The sequence below is a fragment of the Archocentrus centrarchus genome, chromosome 16, assembly GCF_007364275.1.
Source record: "Archocentrus centrarchus isolate MPI-CPG fArcCen1 chromosome 16, fArcCen1, whole genome shotgun sequence".
Lineage (NCBI taxonomy): Eukaryota > Metazoa > Chordata > Actinopteri > Cichliformes > Cichlidae > Archocentrus > Archocentrus centrarchus.
The window spans coordinates 26,406,272-26,427,155 of record NC_044361.1 but is presented as its reverse complement, the minus strand read 5'-3'; the positions used below and the strand labels follow the sequence as shown (position 1 = coordinate 26,427,155).

Below are 20,884 nucleotides of genomic sequence, written 5' to 3'. Positions count from 1 at the left end.
TTTCCCCATCCCTCTCTCCTCCTATTTCTCTTCCTCAGCATGGACGTTCAGAATTTTCATGGGAAGGAATCAATGTAAGTGTTGTGGCATCATTCCTTCATCTACTACTTTTCTTTCCCTATCTATTTGTTGCCTTTGCCTGTTTTGATTTTAATCACCTTATAGCGATCAGCTCTTTCCCCCTCATGACACCCCCACCTCCTCAGCTGTACAGTCGATCTTGCGGTTTATTGTACTGGTGTGAGCACAATCAGAAAGACTAGATTTTTTTAATTTATTTATTTTTTTAGAATATCACTTTGAATCAAGATTTGGGTAATGCAAATTTTGTCTCTTGTATTAACCCAGCATCTCCATCACTTCTCCTCTCCACTCACCCCTCTCTGACACACACACTGTCATGACACACTGTCTCTGTGTGGCCTCTCACACCATCCATGCTGTCCTTTTCTCCACACTTTTCTCCCCCTCCTCCATTCCTCTCTCTTCTCTCCTTCTAGCTGTCTATGGAAGACACCACATCAATCCTGCCTCGGCTCAAGAGGAACTCAAACGCCTATGGCATCGGGGCTCTGGCTAAGTCTTCTCTGTCAGGTGTGTCAGGTGTGTGTCTGTGCTGTAACTGGTAAATGACCCCATGCTGGCTCTGTCCTCAAAGGGAGTTGGAGTCAGCATGGTACCCTAAATGGGTTCCCCTGTATCACTTCCTCTCCACACTGTGATATCAGTCATCAATGGCTCCTCATGAGTCATTGACGGAATGAATTCAGCTTCAAAAACAAGACACACACACACACACGCACACATTGCATCATGATACAGCTTGTTGCTCTAAGGAAAGGTGAGTAGGAGGTGTAGTTTTTTATGTTAAGTGGTTGTGAAATTGTGGTGTCCTGAGCAAGTATTAATATGGATGTTTTGACTGTGTAAAGTGCCATGTTAAACAGAGTTAAGTGCAGTGTAGTGAATTGCTTTCTTTTAGTGCAGTGCGTTTTGGTTTCATCCAGCTGTTTTGTGTAGTGCAGTTTATTTGAGTGCAGTGACTTGTACTGCAGTACAGTTTAATGAAGTGCAGCTGCTCCACTGTGTGCTGTGGTACTGATTTGTCCTATAATTTATTCATGAATCTCATCTTCATGTGCCACCATCAGAGAGAATCAAACAGCCAGGGATTTACAGTATGTGTCATCATATGTTAGTCACATGAAATATGGAGCAGAGCTGTTATACAGATATGAGCTGGTAGTGGCATGGCAGCAGGAAATTAAATGTATGTTCAGCAGCTTTAAGTTTTCCGAAACACAATAAAGAGAAAGAGAAGAGTTGTCTGTTTGCCCAGTGCAGCTTAGCAGAGGTGTGAAGAAGCTATCATGTCAACAAGCCAACCTCTCATTATTCATGCCACACAGCCACCTCACCCCAATTAACCTGCTCCATCCCATGATGCACCTTTGTCAGACAAGACACTTCTCCTGCCTTCTCCCCTCCCTGTACTGTTAACAGTCTCATTAAACACATGAATGTCACCTCCACAACCCCTTTTTCATTTCACCGTGCTTACAATCCATGCTCTTGAAGTCCCTCTTTTAACTACAGGCTTTTGAATAGAAGGATTTGGCCGATAATATTTTTGTTATGAATAGTTATTAATTAAAGATATTCAATATTTGAATAAAATAAAATTATATGCCTCAAACATCCCACAGATGTCTGAGGTACAGTTTTTTATAGATAGATAGATAGATAGATAGATAGATAGATAGATAGATAGATAGATAGATAGATAGATAGATAGATAGATAGATAGATAGATAGATAGATAGATAGATGCAAATGAGAAACATAATAAAGAATAATGTAATATAATGAAGCAAGGAGCTATGCCAGAGGCTGCTGTTTGGGGAAGGCCTCGCTGAGGATTGGTGGTGGCTCGCGGGCCTAGCTGATTCCCCTGATACCTTTGAGAGACGCTTACAAGCAGAGAAAAAAGGGGAGGAATAGTGGGGCAAGTAGGTAATTATAAACATATGAGTAGAAGGGAAATGTTTTGGGTGTGGTCTTGCTCCTGAACTTCAGATAAATGATCTTGAATAGGCTTATATAATGTTAAAATTGTGGATGCTAATATTAAAAATGGTTAAAGTTTTAAATAATGAGGTCAGCGTGTGTGAAAGTAATCCCTGCGGGACAAAAGCTCAGGCTTCAGACTGCTCTAATCATTCACTTTCAGACCGTTTTCAGACATGTTAGTGAATGCGGATATCCTTAATATGGTTATCTCTGGCACACAGCTCTGGCTGTGAGCACATAAGCGCCACCACCTGCCGTTCAAACGTTTTGTTTGCAAAGGGTAGCCAATCAAAAGAAAGCTAGCTTAAAGGGAAGGTGGATTTAGAGGGAGACAAGGTAAAACTTCATGCAGTAAACAGAGCGGCTTCAGCATGGCCCACTGTAAGATAAATAAGTATTATTTTTGATCTTGAATCATGCAAGGCTGCTCAATTAGAGTCCACGGATTAAAAATCAAGTTGATAATGAGCCTAATAGGTCCTCTTTAACATCAAAACAAATTTGTGTAATACAGCAGGAGTTGTAATCCTTAAAAATGGTAAAGACATACTATACTTGAACTTCTTCATTGTATCCTGTGTTGTAATTACCAATTTCAAAGCAAAGATGCGATCACAAAAACTCCAACACTTTATTATATCCTAACAGTTGCTCAACCAGTTCATCAGTCTAATTGTATTGGAGATCCATATTTTCATGAGCCGTCACATCATAGCATCATACCTTTCTCGACCCAAAAGCAATGCACACTTGATAATAACATGTCTACCTTATGTCTGTCCCTTCCCTTTCTTTTGATTTTTTTTTTTTTACCATCTGTTGGTTTATTCTCTTCTCCATCTTCTCTCTGTTTCAACCTCTGATCTTTTATTTCTTCCTCTTACTACCACCCATTTTATTTAATTTGGCCACCCTCCCTCCTTCTGCTCCTTCCTTGTCTGTCTTTCTCCTGAAACAGGTGTCACCCGCACAATGAAAGAAAGAGTGACCAAGCCCACAGCCATGGCCCAGGGTCGTGTCGCTCACATGATCGAATGGCAAAATTGGGGCATGCAGACGGTGGGCTCAGGGGGCGCCCTCCAGTCCCGCATCACTACCCAGGAGCGGGAAAAGGAGCGGCGGCTGGAGAACGACGCCTACAGCGACCTCAGTGATGGGGAGAAGGAGGCTCGTTTTGCAGCAGGTTGGGTGGATGAAGACAAGAACTGCACACCCTGTTAACTGTCACGAGCCAGTTGAGATTAATGCAGGTCTCAGTAACAATGACCCTGACTTGTCCTTTGAATTCTGACCTCAGGTATCCTGCAGCAGTTTGCAATCTCAGAGGCAACGCTCCTGGCGTGGTCATCGATGGATGGTGAGACTCCGCAGTCAGGATCAAACCAGGGCAGTGTGGCTCACCTCAGCGAGGTCAACCAGGAGAGCATCACCAGTCGAGGTAAAGGACTACAAATACATCTGAGGCTGAAAGTCCAAGTAACTACTGCAGGTGAAACATGGACACAGCATTTATGAGGAAGAAAATGTAAGAAGCTGGAAAGCCCCAAATCTATTTTAAACAGAATAGTTGGAACATCATGTGTCATGTCTCTTCTCTCTAGACTTTAGGCCATTTCACATTTTGAAGTATGGACTGTTGGGAGATAAACCCAGACACTGAATCTGTATAAGCAGTGATTTTGGACATTTTTAGTTTACTGCAGTGTTTCCTCTGTGCAGACTTCTGAGGTGCACACAATTAGAGTAAGTGCTTTGTTGATTTAAGATAGTCTTTCTTAACTGCATCTTGAATGCATTTGCCTCAGTTGATCCCACAATTTTTCAGTCTGACTCCTAGCAAAATATGTGGCTCTGAGCCCAGTTGATTTCCACTCCACCTTTGAGCAAGGAAATCAAAGCTCTGTCTGCATTATATACACTCTGACAAAATGATGACTCAACAGCATAAGGTGTGCCAGTGTTCAACTCGATTCAGTTCATACTGGAGAGTTTCTGTCATAACATATATTCAGTCAATGTGGAAAGTTTTCAGCTGAGGTTTTTGGAGCTAAGTAACAGTCAAATCTACATTCACTTAAATAGCTGTTAGCTTCAACTGTTGTTCATTAGACATTGGAATTTTAACAGGTTAACTAATTGCTATTGTTTTACAAGACCAGCAAATTTTGAAAGTGGGATTTGGTAGAAATAATAATTAAAAAAAACACCGTTCCAGCATCCATCTGCTGCACCCATTCTGAAGAGCACTAACAGCAGCTGCTGCGTTTTTAATTTTTTTCCAGATCAGATATTGCACCACTCCTCAGCAGAGGTGTGGCCTCACACATATGTCTCCCAAGGCCACTACTGCCTGTCCTCTTCTGACGCCTGGGAACCCATCAACAACGATCCCTCCGGCGTGGCATCTCCCCCTGCTGGCTCCTACGTTATGGGGACGGAGGGCTACGATGGGCAGGCGGCAGCTCACTTCCTGTCTCAGCAGCAACAGCAGCAGTTCAGTCTCCAACAGAGTCAACTACAACAGCTGCAGCAGATCCAACAGTTTCAGCACTACCAGCAACAGCAGCTTCTGCAGTATCAGCAACAGCAGGTGATTGAGTGTGAGAGTGCCACCGTCAGGAATTTAATTCAGATGAGACACTACATGTTGCTGCAACTCTGAATAATAATGCATAAACCTTGAGTATCTGAGATGGTTATTTTAAAATACTGTCTGGTGAAATTCATTTATTAACATGTTTTTTTTTTCTTTAATTTATTTGTTCCTTTTTATAGAGACAAGTACAGTACAAGAACAAACCCACACACCACAGCATTTATAACCTAAGCTGGTTGGGCTTTTATTTATAACATAAATCCTCTCTGTTCTAAGAAATCTCTTACATCCTGGCTTCAACGCTGAGTCTGAAGTTCCTTCTTGATTGTGGAAATAATAATTTAACAAAATAATCTTAAATCAAGATTTTTCTATCTAATCATCTCCCTTTGTTTTCTTTTGTATTATTTCATAAAAAAATTTATTTCATAAAAAAAAATTTGTATTATTTCATAAAAAAAGTGATGATTCAACTGCATCCGATTTGAATGCTGGCACACATCACACTGTTGAGCCATCGCTCTGGTCAAGAGTCTTTCATTAAATGCTCAGCTGAACCTGCAAAAAATAACATTTTCCCAAAGGATAGAATACAAGTCATTTTATTAAACAAATAAAAATAAAATAAAGTTAATGATCACTACAGCAGTTGATTTCTACAGGAAAACTAGTATCTATGAACATTTAGCTGTGCCAGAACTTGTTTTATATGCATCAAAATCATTGGCTTTATCTTTAAAATTAACATTTCTTGAAGAGCTACTTATCGCTTCTGTTGCCCAAGGAAAAACAGAGGCAAGGTCAGTTTACTGCATACTGTTACTGATGTGGGAGTGTGTCACGAAAGAGTAACCCAAGTTGGCAAACAGATTGCAAACAACTGACTGTTCTTAATGTCTTTTCTTCACTGCTCAAGCCTCACATTTTTTTGATTATTCTTTTCCATGTTTTTCTAGTCTCTGGAACATAGGCTGCACAGTGCCAACCACTCTTTGCAAGCAACGCCCAACAGCACCATCCACAGTCTGGTTCATCAAATCCACCCCCCACTGGTTGATCTGTGGAACACGGGGCAGATGGAAGCCTATCAGGCAGAGGCCAGTGGATACATGGGTGTGGTGGCGGCGGTGGAGCCGAGCCTGTGCATTCCCTCTGGAGAGGAAATGGTGGGAACAGAGCACTCCCCGCTACTGGAGCAGCAGGAGGATGAGGAGGAGGTCAAGGTGAGGTGAACATGGAGTTACATTACATAAAATTATCTCTTCAGTGATTAATATTTGATTTTGTAGCTTTCTAAGCGAGGAGGTTTAGTCCTGGTTACTGCAAACTGTGTGTCATTTCTGTTTTTATTTTGGAAAAAGGGTTCTTAATGTTTTATTTCTAATCATTTAATCCTGAAATTGGTGTAGTGTCACAAGCTAAGATCAATTTGTCAGTAGAGGGAACATCAATTGACATTTTTGATAACAATTGTGAGTTGTGAGGATTTGCAGCATATCTTTGATGAGTACATTTAAAAATTAGTTGGGCAGCTGTGGCTGCAGAGGGTGTGTGGCTTGTCTACCAATCTGAAAGTTGGTAGTTTGATCTCAACATGCTGAAGTGTTCTCAGGCAAGATACTGAACCCAAATACCCTCCGCCGCCAATGCATCCATCAAAGTGTGATTGTGTACATAATTGTTAGAAACAATGTTTTGCACCTACATGGGTTCAATCTGGGTGCTCTGTAGGTTTGACTTGCTGATTTGATAGCCTGAAGACATATTGTTTTACAACATTTCCATTATTTTGACTGAATTAATGACCACATTAACTGATGATAAAAATATTGTATTTGTGGTCTGAATAAGATGATGTTGAGACAGGAAAAAAATTGAATAGATGAGACAGATTAGATAGCAAAAATGTCAGGAAACAAGAGGAAGGAGACTTGAGAAAAGATTTTTCATTGCCAAAGTTGTGGCAGACCCCCAAACTTTGGTTATTTTTGGGATAAATTATGTAAAAGTTGTGAAGCAGAAGGGACCTGCATGAAGGTTTTCATGAAAATTGCAGGGAGCAACCTTATTAATGCACAAAAAGATCAGTAGCCTATATATCTAATTCATGAAGTTCACATCTTCAGGTTGATTTTCCCATGCTGCGTAGCTCACAAAGGCAAAACTTTCCAATAGCTGAGCTCTTCTTGGTATTCCACCATTGAATAAGGAGTGGTATAAGGCTGCTCTATTATGGCAAAAACCCTAATCACACTTATTTTGGTCAATATAGAATGGCAAATGGACTGGTACTTATATAGCACTTTTCTAATCTAACTGAGCACTCAAAAGCCTTTCCACTACGAGCCTCATTCACCCAATCAGGCACACAAATTCATACATCTATGCCTAAGCCCTTTTATCTAACATTCACACACACTCTCTCACACTGATGAGTGTGTCAGGAATGACCTTCTGATTGGTAGACAACCCACTCTGCCTCTTAAGCCACATGATTATTTAACACAATAACTGGACTTTTGGGCATTATGCATTTGAACATTTAAAAAAAATGTATTGTGTATTTGTTTATGTTGGGCACCTTGAAAACAAAGTGTTTGCTAACAGCTGAATTGGACTGGATTTACATTTGCTGCTTCAAGGTTAACTAAACCTACCTAGTTTGGGTTTTTTGACACAAGACCAAAAGCACCCTTCATTAATACAAAGCAAGAGCACCATTGTGAAATAACACACTATTGTTTTATCCTAATTATATTGAATATAATTTTTGGATAAATTTCACAGCCCTACAGTGGTATAAAGGTAGCACAGAAAGCTTTAGGAAACATGCTAATGTTTCTACCTGTTGGCCTTTATTGGAGCATGTAAGTATTATTGTAAGTGTAAACCTTCTTGAGGGCTGGAAGTTCGATCTCTGGCCACTTTTACGTATCCTTGGGCAAGAAACTGAACCCCAAGTTGCTCCAGAATGTCTGCGTGAATGAGAAGCACACTGTAAAGAGCTCTGTAGACCTAGCTAAGGTTAAAAGGCACTCTAAGTGCAACCCATTTACCATTAAAAATTAATTCTTGACTTTGGAAACCTTGACTTTAAACCAGCATGGACAGGAGGTTTGCTGACAAAGATTATGCATCAAAAGCTCCAAAACGGCTTGACAGTGGGCCTGCTGATGAGATTGTCTTGACAAAGTCTCTCTACTTCAATGCATCCTGCTGATCTTCATATCTGACAATCAGTCTGTGAGCTTATGGAGGACAGTAGGTGAAAAATATATCTACATACATGAGTTAGACATCCAGTTGACCTTGTGAGTTTCACTCCTTCTGCCCTGATCAGGAAGAAGAGGTGGCACTGTGCATGGAGCAAGAGTCAGCCACTTTGACTCCGCCCACGCAACAAGGGGATGCCTCGGGTGGCAGTAGTCCGGGTCAGCTGCCACCAGAGCTGATCACAGAGCGGAAGGCCTCCGATGTCACTTCTGGTCTCATTCAGACACTAGAGGAGAAGGAAGAGCGGGAGGAGGGGCCTCCTCCTTCTGTGGCAGCCAACTGAGTTTGTTCCTGCCAAGAGACTTATTAAAAACTGACCGGGCAGTCAGCAAGAAATAACACAATATATATCTATTACTCTGTTCCTTTTCAGGTATCAAAACCATGACTTTTTTGGTTGCAAGATAATTTCTTCAGAATGGTGAGAAACAGATTTGATAGTGGACTCACGATGAGACAAGAGCTGAATGCAACAATGGACACCTGTTTCTTTGTAAGCCTTACATCCCAAAGGTAGTTGAAGAAAAGAAAGTTAAAGGCGGAAGAGGAGCACCAACCGAGTTAATTATTTCCACTGGGAAACCGCACTGAGACGAAAAGAAGCGGAATGGAAACATGCATGCTTTTTATGAAGACAAGCAACTTGACCCTGTCATCGTCTAATAATGATAATGAAAATCTAAAGTAATAAAAAGTTATAATAATTTTGTAATAAAGCAAAAAAAAAAAACAACAATCTATGTATAAGTGTATGAAAAGATATAAGTTTTCCAGTGGGAGACCTACTCTGTTTACAGCTGTTATTCAACTCATTAGATAAAGTTTAGTCAAATTTATTTCCCCATTGTATTAAACACATACACTATACTTTACATTTGGCAACCCAAGCACTTTCACAGATGATTGAAGTAGGCTCAGAAAATCTCAGCATTTCAGTGAAATGCAGTTTGCCCGAGGCACAATCCAGAGACAGGCCCGTCCTGCTGACTGGACACCCAAAAACACTGCACAGATAAGGATTGTACTGTAAGATAGCGTGCTTCCTACTCTGTCTCTCTGTATGCATGTTTCTTCAGAGTACTATGGAGTACCTGTACTATACAGCACTGTATAGACTTTGCACTGAACCATAGTATTCCAGGTGTGGCCACAGTGGGCCTTTGGTGGGTTTGAGAGGTGGCTTTCATGACGGAGAAATAAAGACAGAGCTGCGTATGCGACTCTCTTTTGCACTGATGCAATCCAGCAGATCAGAGGTTCCCTTTGGACTGTTGAGGTTACCCAGTTCCCACTCTGAAAGCTTTCACCAACAACCAAAACCGAGCCACTTGACAACGCGAACCCTCAGCTGCTTTTTTTGTTTTTTTTCCCCTAGTCGTAGTCGCGATGAATAAAGGATGATAACCACTATTTTGAATGTACTGGCAGTACACGAGCATTGCTTTGATGCCTCCCCGTGGTCCACATGAGAAAGAATGGAGCGCTTTTCTTATGAAATAAAAATAAGTGGGGGAGTCTTTCAAAGATGTTGGAAAATGGATTCACTGCTGGCTCACCTAGACCACAACAACAACAACAACAAAACCCCACACACACACACACACACACACACACGAATATCTAAATTGTAACCAGCAATAGGCAGACCACTGGCTTCCCAGACCAGTGTCAGCTCTGTCATATAGATGTAAATATTAAGAATATATAAAGAAATTGCCTCTCACTCACAATCACAACTGTTCTATTACAGTATGATTTCTTTATTTTTGTACACCTCTTGGGTCCCACCTTATTTTGGGATTGCTCTCTGACTCACAGTTTAGCCTGAATTTAGTTTTTTCTTCTGTGTGCGACAACGCAAAGACAAGAGGGGAGGAAAACGGAGGGATGTTGCGTTGTCATCAGTAGAGTGATGATCACTCAAGCTGGAGGGCGTTCAACCCGCCGAGTCCATCACTGGTGGAAAAAGTGTGGCAGCAGCGGCAGCAGGTTGCCGTTCGATCAGCCAATCAGGGAAAAGAGCGGAAGTTGAGGACTGAACACTGGAGCTGAATAGATTGGTGTCTTCCTGCTCATCGTTCTTACCACGAAGCAGCTGCCTGGAGCGTGATAGCGATTATAATGATGCTTGAGAAGCATGTTTTCTTAATTTTTTTTCTTTCACTTGAGGAAGAACGGGTGTTTTCCGACAAAAAGTGGAGTTAAACAGCGACGGTGAACAAAGTGGACTTTCCATGCATGATTCACTGACAAAATTCCAACACTACACAACCACTGTTTTTCTCTGTTGGAGGAGCACCTTCTCCTCTCACTTTGATGATTGTGTGAGAAACTTTTAAGATAAAAAAAAATGGTTTATTGACTTGAATGAATTTATTTATTGATTGCTTCTTTATGCAATGTTGGGGACAATGTTTATTTTTCTACTGACCTGTTGAATTCCCTCCCGGTATAAGTTAGAATAGGTGTCATGGTTGTAAAGCAGTCTGGTTTTGTCTGGTTTTGAGCACTTTAAACCAAGAAGAGGTATGAGATGGGGCAGTTTGGCAGCTCTCTGTTTTTAAAAGCTTCACTCAAAGAATTTCAGTAGTGGCAGGTCACAAAAACAACTTAAGAGGGCTCAAAACTGCAAACAGAATGTCTTTACACAATGGCAAATATTAATTTATTTATTGAACAATTACTTGGTGGGGAGGAATAATGTGACATCTTGTACAGTGTCTATAATTTCATGTAGGTACCAACCCTTCTGGGAGCAGTATCTTTTTTTTATGAGTCAGATGACGTAATGTAGTGGAAAGACCAATGCTTTACATATTATTTTTTTGATCATCACAGCTTATTTGGGCTTGACTGTTTGCTAATAAGCTACATCATAAGGAAACATGCATGGACTCCATTAAAGACACTGCTTCACTTTGGGTTATTTGTTTTTTATTTACTTTTTGTTGTTGTTGCTTTTTTTTAAACTATAAATCTCAATGAATGAATAAACAAATAACAAGAAGCCAAAAATATTTCTGTGGATGTTAAAGTTTACTGATCACATCTTTTGTTAACCTACTTGTTTGCAGTTGGGTCCCTCTTTTTGTAGTTCTACTGCCATCTTCCAGTTACAGTTACAACTTGTCTGCGAGCATGATGCTCAAAATCTGCTTCTGGTCCTCTGCCTTTCTCCTTTTCTTCCTGTTTGTCTGTCTCTTTGTATCTGCTCTGTATATTTGTGTCTGTCTGTATGTTTGTCTGTGTACAGTAAGATGTCCACTGTCTTGTTGGAAGAATCACTGCCAAAAAAAAAAGCAGAAAAATAGAAAAATAATGTCACATCAGTCAAAGAGGACTTGATAATTATAATCTGGAAGTGTGTGGCAAGAAAAGTAACTGCTGTATAAAATGCTGTATAAAATTGGATGGCTTCTGTAAAAGTCTGCATAAAATTGGATTTGTTTGAAATGAGGCAGTGTGACTGGTGATACCAGTGAACACTTCTAACACTCCCACCTATGCATGCTTGTTTGGATGGCTGTCACAGGATGGTTCTTCCACCCCCCACCCCTTCTGTCAACTCTCTGTTTCTTCCCACTTCCCCTCTTTTTCCTGCACGACTGAACCTCCTACTTGCTCTCCAGCTCCTTTACCTGTCTCCTCTTCTTTTCCTCTGGTGGAGAAAGAGCAAATAAACAAACCAACAAATGGCTTTTATTGTGCACATGCGTGGTTGTCCTTTCACATGTTGGAAATAATTAGATTCTCACGTTTGCCCCTTTGTCTCAAGAGCCTTAACACATGTGATATGTTTTTGTTATTTTTTTTTTTTGCCGGCAGTGGGTGTCTGCAGCCATGTGCTTGACAGACAAAACAGCAGTCACAAGGAGCTGGCAGCAGAGTAATCCAGCCTGTCATGCATTCCCAAAAACATCCCTCTCCAGTCCTTATCAGGGGTTTTATGCCAGGAGAATATTAACACAGGCAGGCCTCCTCCATAGGGACTAACTGCTTATTTGTTCAAGCTCACATAGGAATCAGCCCCTGAAACACACTGCTGACCTTCACAAAACAAAGATGTTCATATGCATGAAGACATTCTCTTTTCAAGACTTGGACACTGTCACCACAATTTATTTCTTAACCTCACTGGTAGCATGTCTTTTGGCCACTCCATCTCTTTTACCCAGTGTGTCTCAGCAATTACAGAACAAATTTGTACAGACATTAATGCTCCTCAGGAGTTTTTTTTTTTTTTTAATCACAGCATTAAAGCATCTTGATATCGGAGGCTTTTTTGAAAAAGTGAAAATTTTAAAGAATCCAGTTCAAATCTATAACAAGGCTGTTGGCTGTTGCCAGCCAAATAACTTACTATATCAAACTGAGGATTTTTTTGTATTTTGAAAATCTGACACACACCTAGTCCCTCTTGTCAGGATCTGGGATGGTTGTCTATTGTCCATTTGAAGCAGCTTCAAATTGTGAATGGCAGCGTAAATACTTGAGGTTGTGATGATCTGCCTTTAAAGTGCAGTGTGACCTGATTAGAAAGTGAGTGTTTCCCACACTGTATGGCCATACTGATAAACATGGACAGTCAGGGCCACTGAGACAGCTGGATAAACTGGTTCAGCTCAGCTGAAAATCTGTGCAGGTCCATTAAAGGCAGAGAGAGACAAAGTGCAAAAACACATCTACCAATCAGAGCTAGAGAGGAAATTTAAATGCACCAATTCAAAGTGATCAAATTGAAATGACTCATAGGTCATCAACTGTCAGTTGTTCCCAGCTGTGTCAGCTAAGCATCAGTTAGTTACCACAGTGATGGCATTCTGTGTCACTGACTACTCTCGAAAATCGGCTTTTAAAATCAAAACCACAACTTCACCACAACCTGGTTTTCAAAACTGTGAGCATCTTTAGGAGTTGCTCTACAGATCTTTTTGTGTTCTTGGTGTTAAAAATGTGGTCATGGGAGTGAGCTAAAATAAAACAGTTTCTGCTTTTCTCCACAAATTGTTAATCAAATCGTAATTGATCTAGTACAGTGGACATGAAAGGTCAAATGCACTGCAACATGAGAAAACAGCAGCAAATTGAAAAAAGCTGCAAAAGCACACCAAAGAAAATTTAAACTGAAGAAAACACAAGAGAAACAGAATATAAACAGAATGGAAGTCAAATAAAACACAAACGAAATAAGAAAAAGAAAAAGAAACCCCCCACAAAAGCTCACAGAAACCAAAACTCCCAAAAACACAACAGAAGTGAAGGAATAGTTGCAGATGTGACAGGCCAACAGTAAACAACTAAAAGCAAACATCTAAAGTATTATATGAACCATGTTATTAAAACACACATGCCTCATTTTAGTTTCTGTCACTTCCGCAGCTGTTCCAGTGTCTCCCCACAAACACTTCTGCTATGTTTTGTGAGATTTTTCTTCTATTTCCATTGTGTTTTATTCAACTTTCTTTGTGTTCTTTGTGTTCTATTGGCTTTTTTTCTATTTACGTTGTGTTTAATTCAACTTTTGCAGCATTTTTTTTTATTTGCTGGCCTGCAGATTAAAAAGTCTGAGTCTGCTGGATTTGAGGAAAAACATCACCTGAAAGAATATCAATTTTCCTTCGATTTGGTGATAAAATGATATCCTCAGAGTGAAAAGTTTGAGTTCAGCAGAAGTGAGTTCAGCAGCAGGTTAGAGACAAAAATTTGAGTTTTTTTACTGTTTCTCCCACTCTGTTGCTTAATTTGTCCACTCTAGCTCTTACCTTGTAATTATCAACAGCTATCACCCCTCAGCTTTTCTTGTGGCAAAAAATAAATAAATTACATTGCTTTGCAACAATCCCACCAAGTAGCAGACCACAGAATAATATAACAGAAATACTGTACTGAACTTAAGTACAACTGTGCTACCTTAGTAACAGTACACTCTTACTCCCTGCCTCTGATATTTTATAAATGTTGGCATGCTACCACCCTAAACTTGATGACATTGGCATTGAAACCAGCTGATTATAGTCTCTTCAAACAAACCTAATAAATATGGAAGATTTCTCTTTAGAAGTGTGAATGGCTGTGCAGTAAATAAATCTTTCTTTAATGGGATAGGATTTGAAAATAAATGTAGATATAAGGAGCGCATTCACTGCAAAATTAAATGCTTTAAGGCAAAATGATTTACGACCTTCAACTCATAATCATTATTCAAACAAGCTTTTTTATTCCTTTCATTCCATACAAAATTAAATATCTGGTGCTGGTACTTCTTAGAGCTCGTCTCCTGAAGAAGATAAGGTGATGGAGATTTAAGTAAATTGGGGTACTACCAAAATTACTTATCACTATGGTATTGCTTCATAAAGTCAAATTAATTATTCCATCAGCTAGTTTTAACTTTCTGTAAAAATATTTCCTTTGTAATGTGTTAAATACTTCTACTGCCCATCCCCATGTTGTATTTTTATGGCAAAGTAAATTTTTTGTAATTTGGTCTCAATCCAGAAACAACTGAAAATATATTTATTTTAGTAGTAGTATTAATCCAAAAAACGGACATAATGTGCATATGCTGAGAGTTTCATAATGCTAGCTGGAAGCGTCGCCGCATTCAGCTTCACAGAAAACTGCAGTAAATAACTCAAATAAGTTAGTGGACAAATATTTATTATTTTTTAAAAATTACAAACCAGCAATAATGATTAAGATATTCACAAGTACAGAAAATACATAATAAACATAATTTTTAATTTTAAATTAACCTCAATCAGTAAACTTTAAATATGTGATCACTTTGACCAATCAAATTAATTAAGTCTTAATCAATATATTATTTCATTATAATACAATTCATTGCTGTCAATTACTCAAAGGTACTTAAAGGTATAATATGCAGGATTTTCCTAGAAAAGCCTCACACTAAGTTAACTCTCTCAGCTTTCCTTTAATGACGTATTTGTTTGCAGAGAGCCTGATTTGATCTATTCTGTTTTTTGTTTTGTTTTTTTCTGGGATGCAACTATTAGGAAATGAGTGTGTAGCCCCCGGCTAATAACAGCAGGCGGGCAGGACTACATCACTGCCTCCATTTCTCTCCTCATAAATATATAAAAAAGCAGTCATGATATTAGATTTTCATTACACCAATATCCTGAACAAAAGAAATCCTAATAACTATACTGCAATAACTACTATTGACTGGAACTCCTGTTTTTATGGAGTCCAAAAATCTCCCATGTTGTCAAACCAACTTTTTTCTGGTATGGTTAGTGTGTCTTTCCCTCTCTCATCTGTTGTCCTCCTGTGGCAGTAAGAGCCACACACTGGGATGGTAGTTAGTTATAAACTAAGGAAAGTACGAAAGTGACCTTATCTGGTGCTAAATCTGGTGCTTAATCATTGTGAAACAATCAGAAAATTATGCTTTATGTCTCTGATTCATTGATTTTTTTTTCTCTCTAAAGCTGTTCCCTCCCTCCTCATTCACCATCTGCCGCTTTCCCTTTCAAGCCTGGGAGGGAAGGCCAAGTTTAGAGAAACTGACCGTTTCTGCATATTATACCTTTAATGACATTAACAGATCTTAATACAAGTGATGATGCTACGTTCAGCATTTCCGATATATATCTGGGAGACTGATGTCGGTGAAATGGTTGTCAGCAGTTCTGTCATGAGAAAGCACCTGAGATTGTAAAGAGTGAAAAATTTAAACTACCATAAGAGTAGAAAAAAAATCCTGTACTACAAGTTTCATGATCTTTGTGTGCACCGGTTCCTCCTGCCCACTGAGAGCTGAATGTCTGTGATGGCTGCAGGCTGCATCGACCCCTCCACCCAAACTGCAGCTCTGTCTTTTCGGAAAAGGAGTGGCATCAAAAGAAGCTAATAGTCTTTTTTTCTCAAAACCCAACCCTCCTAAATGGGCTCATCAGACTCTTCGCTCTCCCTCTCCTCTTGCAGGGAGGACAGAGTGAGGACAGGGCTGGTGGCTGACATGGGAGAGGTAGGGGGGGAAGGTGAGGTAGAGGAGGAGGTGGAGGGGGACGCTGCCTCCTGAGCAGGGCCTTCAGCCCCTCTTGCAGTGGTGGAGCTGCCACTGCTGCTCTCCGTGCTGCTGGGGGAAGAGGAAGCAAAGTCACACCCGGAAGCTCCTCTTGAAGACTTCTCTCGGGAATCGTCTTTGGACTCCCTCCTCACCAGTTCCAATTCCCTTCTGCTACCCTCCCCCCACAGGGCTCTGTCCCGTGTTGGTGAGGAAGCGGTGGATGAGGGAGGCTGGTGCTTCTTGGCTTTCCTGCTGGTGTCTCTGAAACTGGCCAGAGGGGGACGAAGCCTCACCCCACTCCGAGTCGAGCCCTCTATGGCTTTCTGCAACTGTTAGAAGAGTGAAAGACATTTAAATACCCACAGAGGCAAAAACATCAAGCAGAGAAACAACGTAAGATCATTAAACTGAACATCCAGTGAGATGATTTGTGAGGGCGGTTAGTGAGATAACTGCATGAAAAGCGTAAAGTATGATGCACCCAGTGACAGAACAACTCACAGCTCATCATGCCACATTACCAGATCAAATCAAGAGAGGTGACAAAAACAAGTGGATAAATTAAAAGAAAAAAGTGACTTTACCTCTTTCAGTGCCACAACACCCACCAGCTTACCAATGCTGGTGACATAGGCGTGACTGAGACCCAGCAGGGAGAACAGAGTGTGGGTCTGAGTAATGAGAGAGAGGACACAATCCAGTCAGTGTTAGATGTGTTGTACTGTGACCGTGTACTGCTTCTCATAAGCAATTTTTCTGCTGCAAAGGAAAAAATGTATGGCTTTGCTACATAGATGCAGCATTAAAAAAAATTAATAAGTGAATAGTTAAAAAAAAAGAAAAGAAAATCATTTTCATATTATATCATTTAAAAAATTGTACTGTGCTACCCCTCAGCCTCCTGGCAGCAGAACCTTTAGGAGGCACAAATCTCCTGGGAGTACAAGTTCTAGAACACATAATTACCAGGTCTCAGCAGACCTTAATGGGGTGTATATAAGCCTTAGTGACTTTATTCACTATATCAATTCACCACCAAATGGCTAAGTAAGAACCAGCAATAAGAAATGCTAAAATCATAATAAATATAAACCACTGAGAATACTGACACTTTCCGTGACTGGCACTGTTATGGAAAGAACTAACTTGTCCAAGATTTTTAGTAGATGAAGCAATGGTATCAATTTGAAAATCCTAGGTCACACTTTCCCTTTCTCGAGTTATCTTGTTCAGAAGATTTTCAGAAAACCTGACCTCTGACCTTGACCTTGAGGTCAAGGTTGCCGATATTCAAATTCATCTGAGGTTTTTGGTAGATGTATCTGTGGTATGGGGCGCCCAGGTGGCTTAGTGGTTAAAGCTGGCAACCACATACTCATGCCGCGCTGCAGCGTGGGCGGCGCAGGCTCGAGTCCGACCTGTCACCAATCTGCCCGCGTGTCTTCCCCTGCATCCTTCCCTAATTTCCTGTCTCTCCTCTACTGCAAATAAAAAGCCGCAAATGCAAAATTTTTAAACACCTGTTTGTCATGACACCTTTTAGTTTAATGTAAGGTGTCTAAAAAAAATTGAGATAATTTGAGTTCTTGCTCAAATGATCTCAAATTTTAACAAAATGTGTAAAAATTAAGCAAGTTTAATTTTTAACGTTTTTTTTTTTTCAGGTTGAAAAATGGCATTGATGACACATGAAAAAGGCGTTTTCTGCATTAGAATATGCTCAAACGCAAACAAGAGTGTGTGGCGTGCATTTTTGAGGAAAATATTTTAAAAAATGCACCAACTGGAAAGCAGATTTGGATATTGCACAAAAAAACTGTTACACAAGACATGCTACAGACTGTTTGGCAGGAGCTGGACTACCGACTGACGTGTGTTGTGTCACAGGCAGTGCGCATATTGAACAGTTGTGAAGCTTTGTGAAATCGGTCATAAAATCTACATCCCTCTGAATTTCTTGTTTGAACTTTGATGAAAAAAAAAATTGTACTGTTCAACAGGAAGTCTATTTAATTTTGTTCCCCTGGGACATGTAGTTACTCAGATAGTTACATCTCAAATGATGTTAATTATTTTGTACGTGCAGACTCTTGGACCAAGCTGAGATAAGCCTGATGCTTTATCAGGGCTTTTATTTCAGGCTTCAACAAGTTCCTTTAGAGCTACAGACAGCAGACAGGTGGACAGGTGGTATGCACTTGGAGCACCCTTTTAAACTGAAAACTGAAGCTGGGACAGAAGAATAGAAACAGAATGAATAAGCAATTAGGCAATCAGGCAAGCTTAAGAATAAAAATGCTCAGTTTTGCTGCATTGCTGCATCTTATTCTTGTAGCCACATTTCTTGTCACTGCACTCTCATCTAAAAGTGTCCTGGCAAAAAAAAAAAAAAACTTAAAAAGGAAGGAAGCACGGTCTTGAAGGGAGAGAAGCTAAACAGTTTGTTTCAGACAGAAGATGAACTGAGGGGACTGAAGGCCCAGTGTAAGGTAAATGATGAGTATTTTGAACTGTGAATTATCCTCAATAGAGTCCAAGAACAAACATGTAAAGGTGGAAATGAACATAAGTGGTCAGCTTTAACTCTGCTGGCTCCAATAGCATCATGAGTACATGCTATTTTAACTCATCAGATTAAATGATATAAGATGCTAACTGTAAGCTTTGGAGGTAGGCAGGCTGGTAGGGAGATATAGTTTCCTTTTAAAGAGTATGCATTTTCTTCCTGTTTCCAGTCTGTGAGCCGAAATGACCGCTTGATGAAACCATTTCTTTAAAATCTGAAACTTGAAAATAAGTCCTAGTTGTAAATGTGCAGAATCGGTCTGTTTACAAGATTTTTGATGCTTCACCCATGTGATGCTGTGGTCACCTTATGCAGAGAAGTTCTTTCCACCAGCTGAAATGGAGAGGGGTCTATGCGTATCTGCTCCATATCAATTGGTTTGTCCAGCTCTGCCTCTTCCCAGGCTTTGATCTGCAACCAATCACAAAGCAGAGAGACGGACTCAGAGCAAACAGAGTATGTAATTATTGATTAGCGTGGTTTGTTGGCAGATTGTTCAGTATGGGGTTGCACAATCAATACCTCCTCTGGAGACATGGTGTCAGTCAGCTGAGGGGCTGTGGTCTCCTGAGCAAACATGGGGAAGAGGACCAAAGAATGAATAGTAAGGAAACTTTACAGAGAATTATAAGATGCTGGTTTTAAAGCATCACCTACTGCAAAAGATGTCAAAACCATTATGTCTGTGTCATGTTATGCTCCCTCCCATCACATTAGTGAGGATGGCTTAGGCTGCCATGCTGGAGTGATGCCCCTGTCTGAGCTGTCACTGCCAACTCAGCAGCAGATCACTGATGCACTCTTTCTTTGAGCTTTTGGCCTCAAAGCAATGGATACACAAGTGTGATCCTGGTACCTGAGTTTCTGTCTGGCCTGACGAAGACGTGGAGGAGAAGAGTCTCTGAAGGGTCCTCCTGACAGATGGCAGCCTGCGCTTCTCTGAGGACACAGTATGGCAACACATGTCAGAGTAGTGACAAGTGACACGGATGAGTGAGCCTGTCCTTGTAACATGTTACCTGAGTCTGTATGGTTGGTGGAGGGTTCCTGGGGTTTGGGGGAAGGAATGGGTCCATTACATTCTTCCAGCACAAGGGTGGTAGTCTGGTGGGTATACCACTGTCAGTAAGTGCATGGTAGACACAAACAAACAACACCTGATGGTCAGTAAATGGTCAAATTCCACCTTTTCAGCGCTCTCCTCTCCTTCCTCCTCATCAACAAAGGTAAAGGACTCCCAGCTGATTTTAGAGCCTTGATCTGGTGAACTCTGACCTCTTTCAAAGGCTCGCCTTTCAGGTGAAAGCCACCAATCCAAGAGGGCTTGAAGCTCAGTCCTCTCAATCGAACCCAGCAGAATCATGGATTCTGCGGGGAAGGAAATTTCACAGGGGAAAGTTTGGCATTCAGGGGAAAACTGTTGAGACTTACATGTGATCAGCTTAACACAAAGCCAGGAAACCAACTTAAAGGGAAACAAATATAATGTTCCTAATTTTCAGTCACAAATACATACTGTTATAATGATGGATATTTATATTAACATGGCCAAAGTTTCAAATAATAAGGTGTAACTAATCCCTGTTAGATGAAATGCCAGATGTCAGACTACTATAAAAACTCTTTTCTTAAAGTTTTTTCTACTCTTGGTTCAATATGATGTCATTAAGACCTGGTATCTCAAATATGATCATGTCATGCACACCGTTCTGCCTGCAGGAACAGAAGCCACTCAAGCATTCAGTTTATGTGGGGCTGCCAATCACAAGCTTGTTTCAGACAGAAAGGGCTGCACAAAGGCTGAGTATAAGATAAATTATTTTGAACTGTTAATCATGGAAAGCTACTTTAAGACCTGAAGAACTAAACAGACCTATTCCATTAATATTAAGCCTTTTAAAAGCCCTTTAAAAGCAAAATGAAGCATTAAGTCTTGTTGAGGTCATCCTACCTTTGGAATCGACGATGGGGATGGTTTTCAGGGTTGAGGTCTCAAGCAGATGGTTTAATTCCCGAAAGGTGGATTGAGAAGACAGAAATTTCACTTTGCGCACCATAATGTCCTCCACAAAGATGTTATACTTGCTGGGGATGAAGTGATATGACAATAAGTACAGTTTGTTACATCCACTGACTTTTTGGCCTTTTCCTGAAAGAGAGCTGGTCTCTCCCTCCCTCTCTGTTTCAGGGCTCCCACACCTGAATCCCACAGCTGAACAGCATTCCAGTTGTTTGTGCAACTGCATATATAACTCCAGCAGCAAGTGCTCCTTGCCATTTGGCCACTGTGCTCTGTGGAGTTGCTGGGCTAGTGCTGTTTTTTATGCTTAAAGTATTTCAT

At 40.4% G+C, this 20,884-nt stretch overlaps 2 protein-coding genes across 11 annotated transcripts in view; one reads left to right on the top strand and one right to left on the bottom strand.

Moving 5' to 3' along the window:
• Positions 1 to 11,573, top strand: part of fam131bb (family with sequence similarity 131 member Bb) — a 35,126-nt gene extending 23,553 nt beyond the window's left edge. For 8 of the 10 annotated variants that reach the window (XM_030749520.1, XM_030749521.1, XM_030749522.1 and 5 more), the window contains 6 exons: positions 501 to 603; positions 3,029 to 3,253; positions 3,368 to 3,508; positions 4,353 to 4,660; positions 5,623 to 5,889; positions 8,007 to 11,573. In XM_030749520.1, coding sequence (XP_030605380.1) covers positions 507 to 603; positions 3,029 to 3,253; positions 3,368 to 3,508; positions 4,353 to 4,660; positions 5,623 to 5,889; positions 8,007 to 8,222 — 1,254 coding nt within the window. In that variant the 5' untranslated portion in view covers positions 501 to 506 and the 3' untranslated portion in view covers positions 8,223 to 11,573. The remainder of the gene's footprint in view (positions 1 to 500; positions 604 to 3,028; positions 3,254 to 3,367; positions 3,509 to 4,352; positions 4,661 to 5,622; positions 5,890 to 8,006) is intronic. The other 2 variants (XM_030749519.1, XM_030749527.1) reach the window with 2 other exon arrangements.
• A 3,126-nt stretch (positions 11,574 to 14,699) lies between these two features.
• clcn1b (chloride channel, voltage-sensitive 1b) overlaps positions 14,700 to 20,884 on the bottom strand; it is a 56,359-nt gene continuing 50,174 nt past the window's right edge. Inside the window, exons 16-23 of the mRNA XM_030750156.1 lie at positions 20,495 to 20,628; positions 19,730 to 19,911; positions 19,563 to 19,647; positions 19,400 to 19,482; positions 19,066 to 19,110; positions 18,850 to 18,954; positions 16,562 to 16,648; positions 14,700 to 16,306 (exon numbers count right to left, since the gene is read on the bottom strand). Coding sequence (XP_030606016.1) covers positions 15,848 to 16,306; positions 16,562 to 16,648; positions 18,850 to 18,954; positions 19,066 to 19,110; positions 19,400 to 19,482; positions 19,563 to 19,647; positions 19,730 to 19,911; positions 20,495 to 20,628 — 1,180 coding nt within the window. The 3' untranslated portion in view covers positions 14,700 to 15,847. The remainder of the gene's footprint in view (positions 16,307 to 16,561; positions 16,649 to 18,849; positions 18,955 to 19,065; positions 19,111 to 19,399; positions 19,483 to 19,562; positions 19,648 to 19,729; positions 19,912 to 20,494; positions 20,629 to 20,884) is intronic.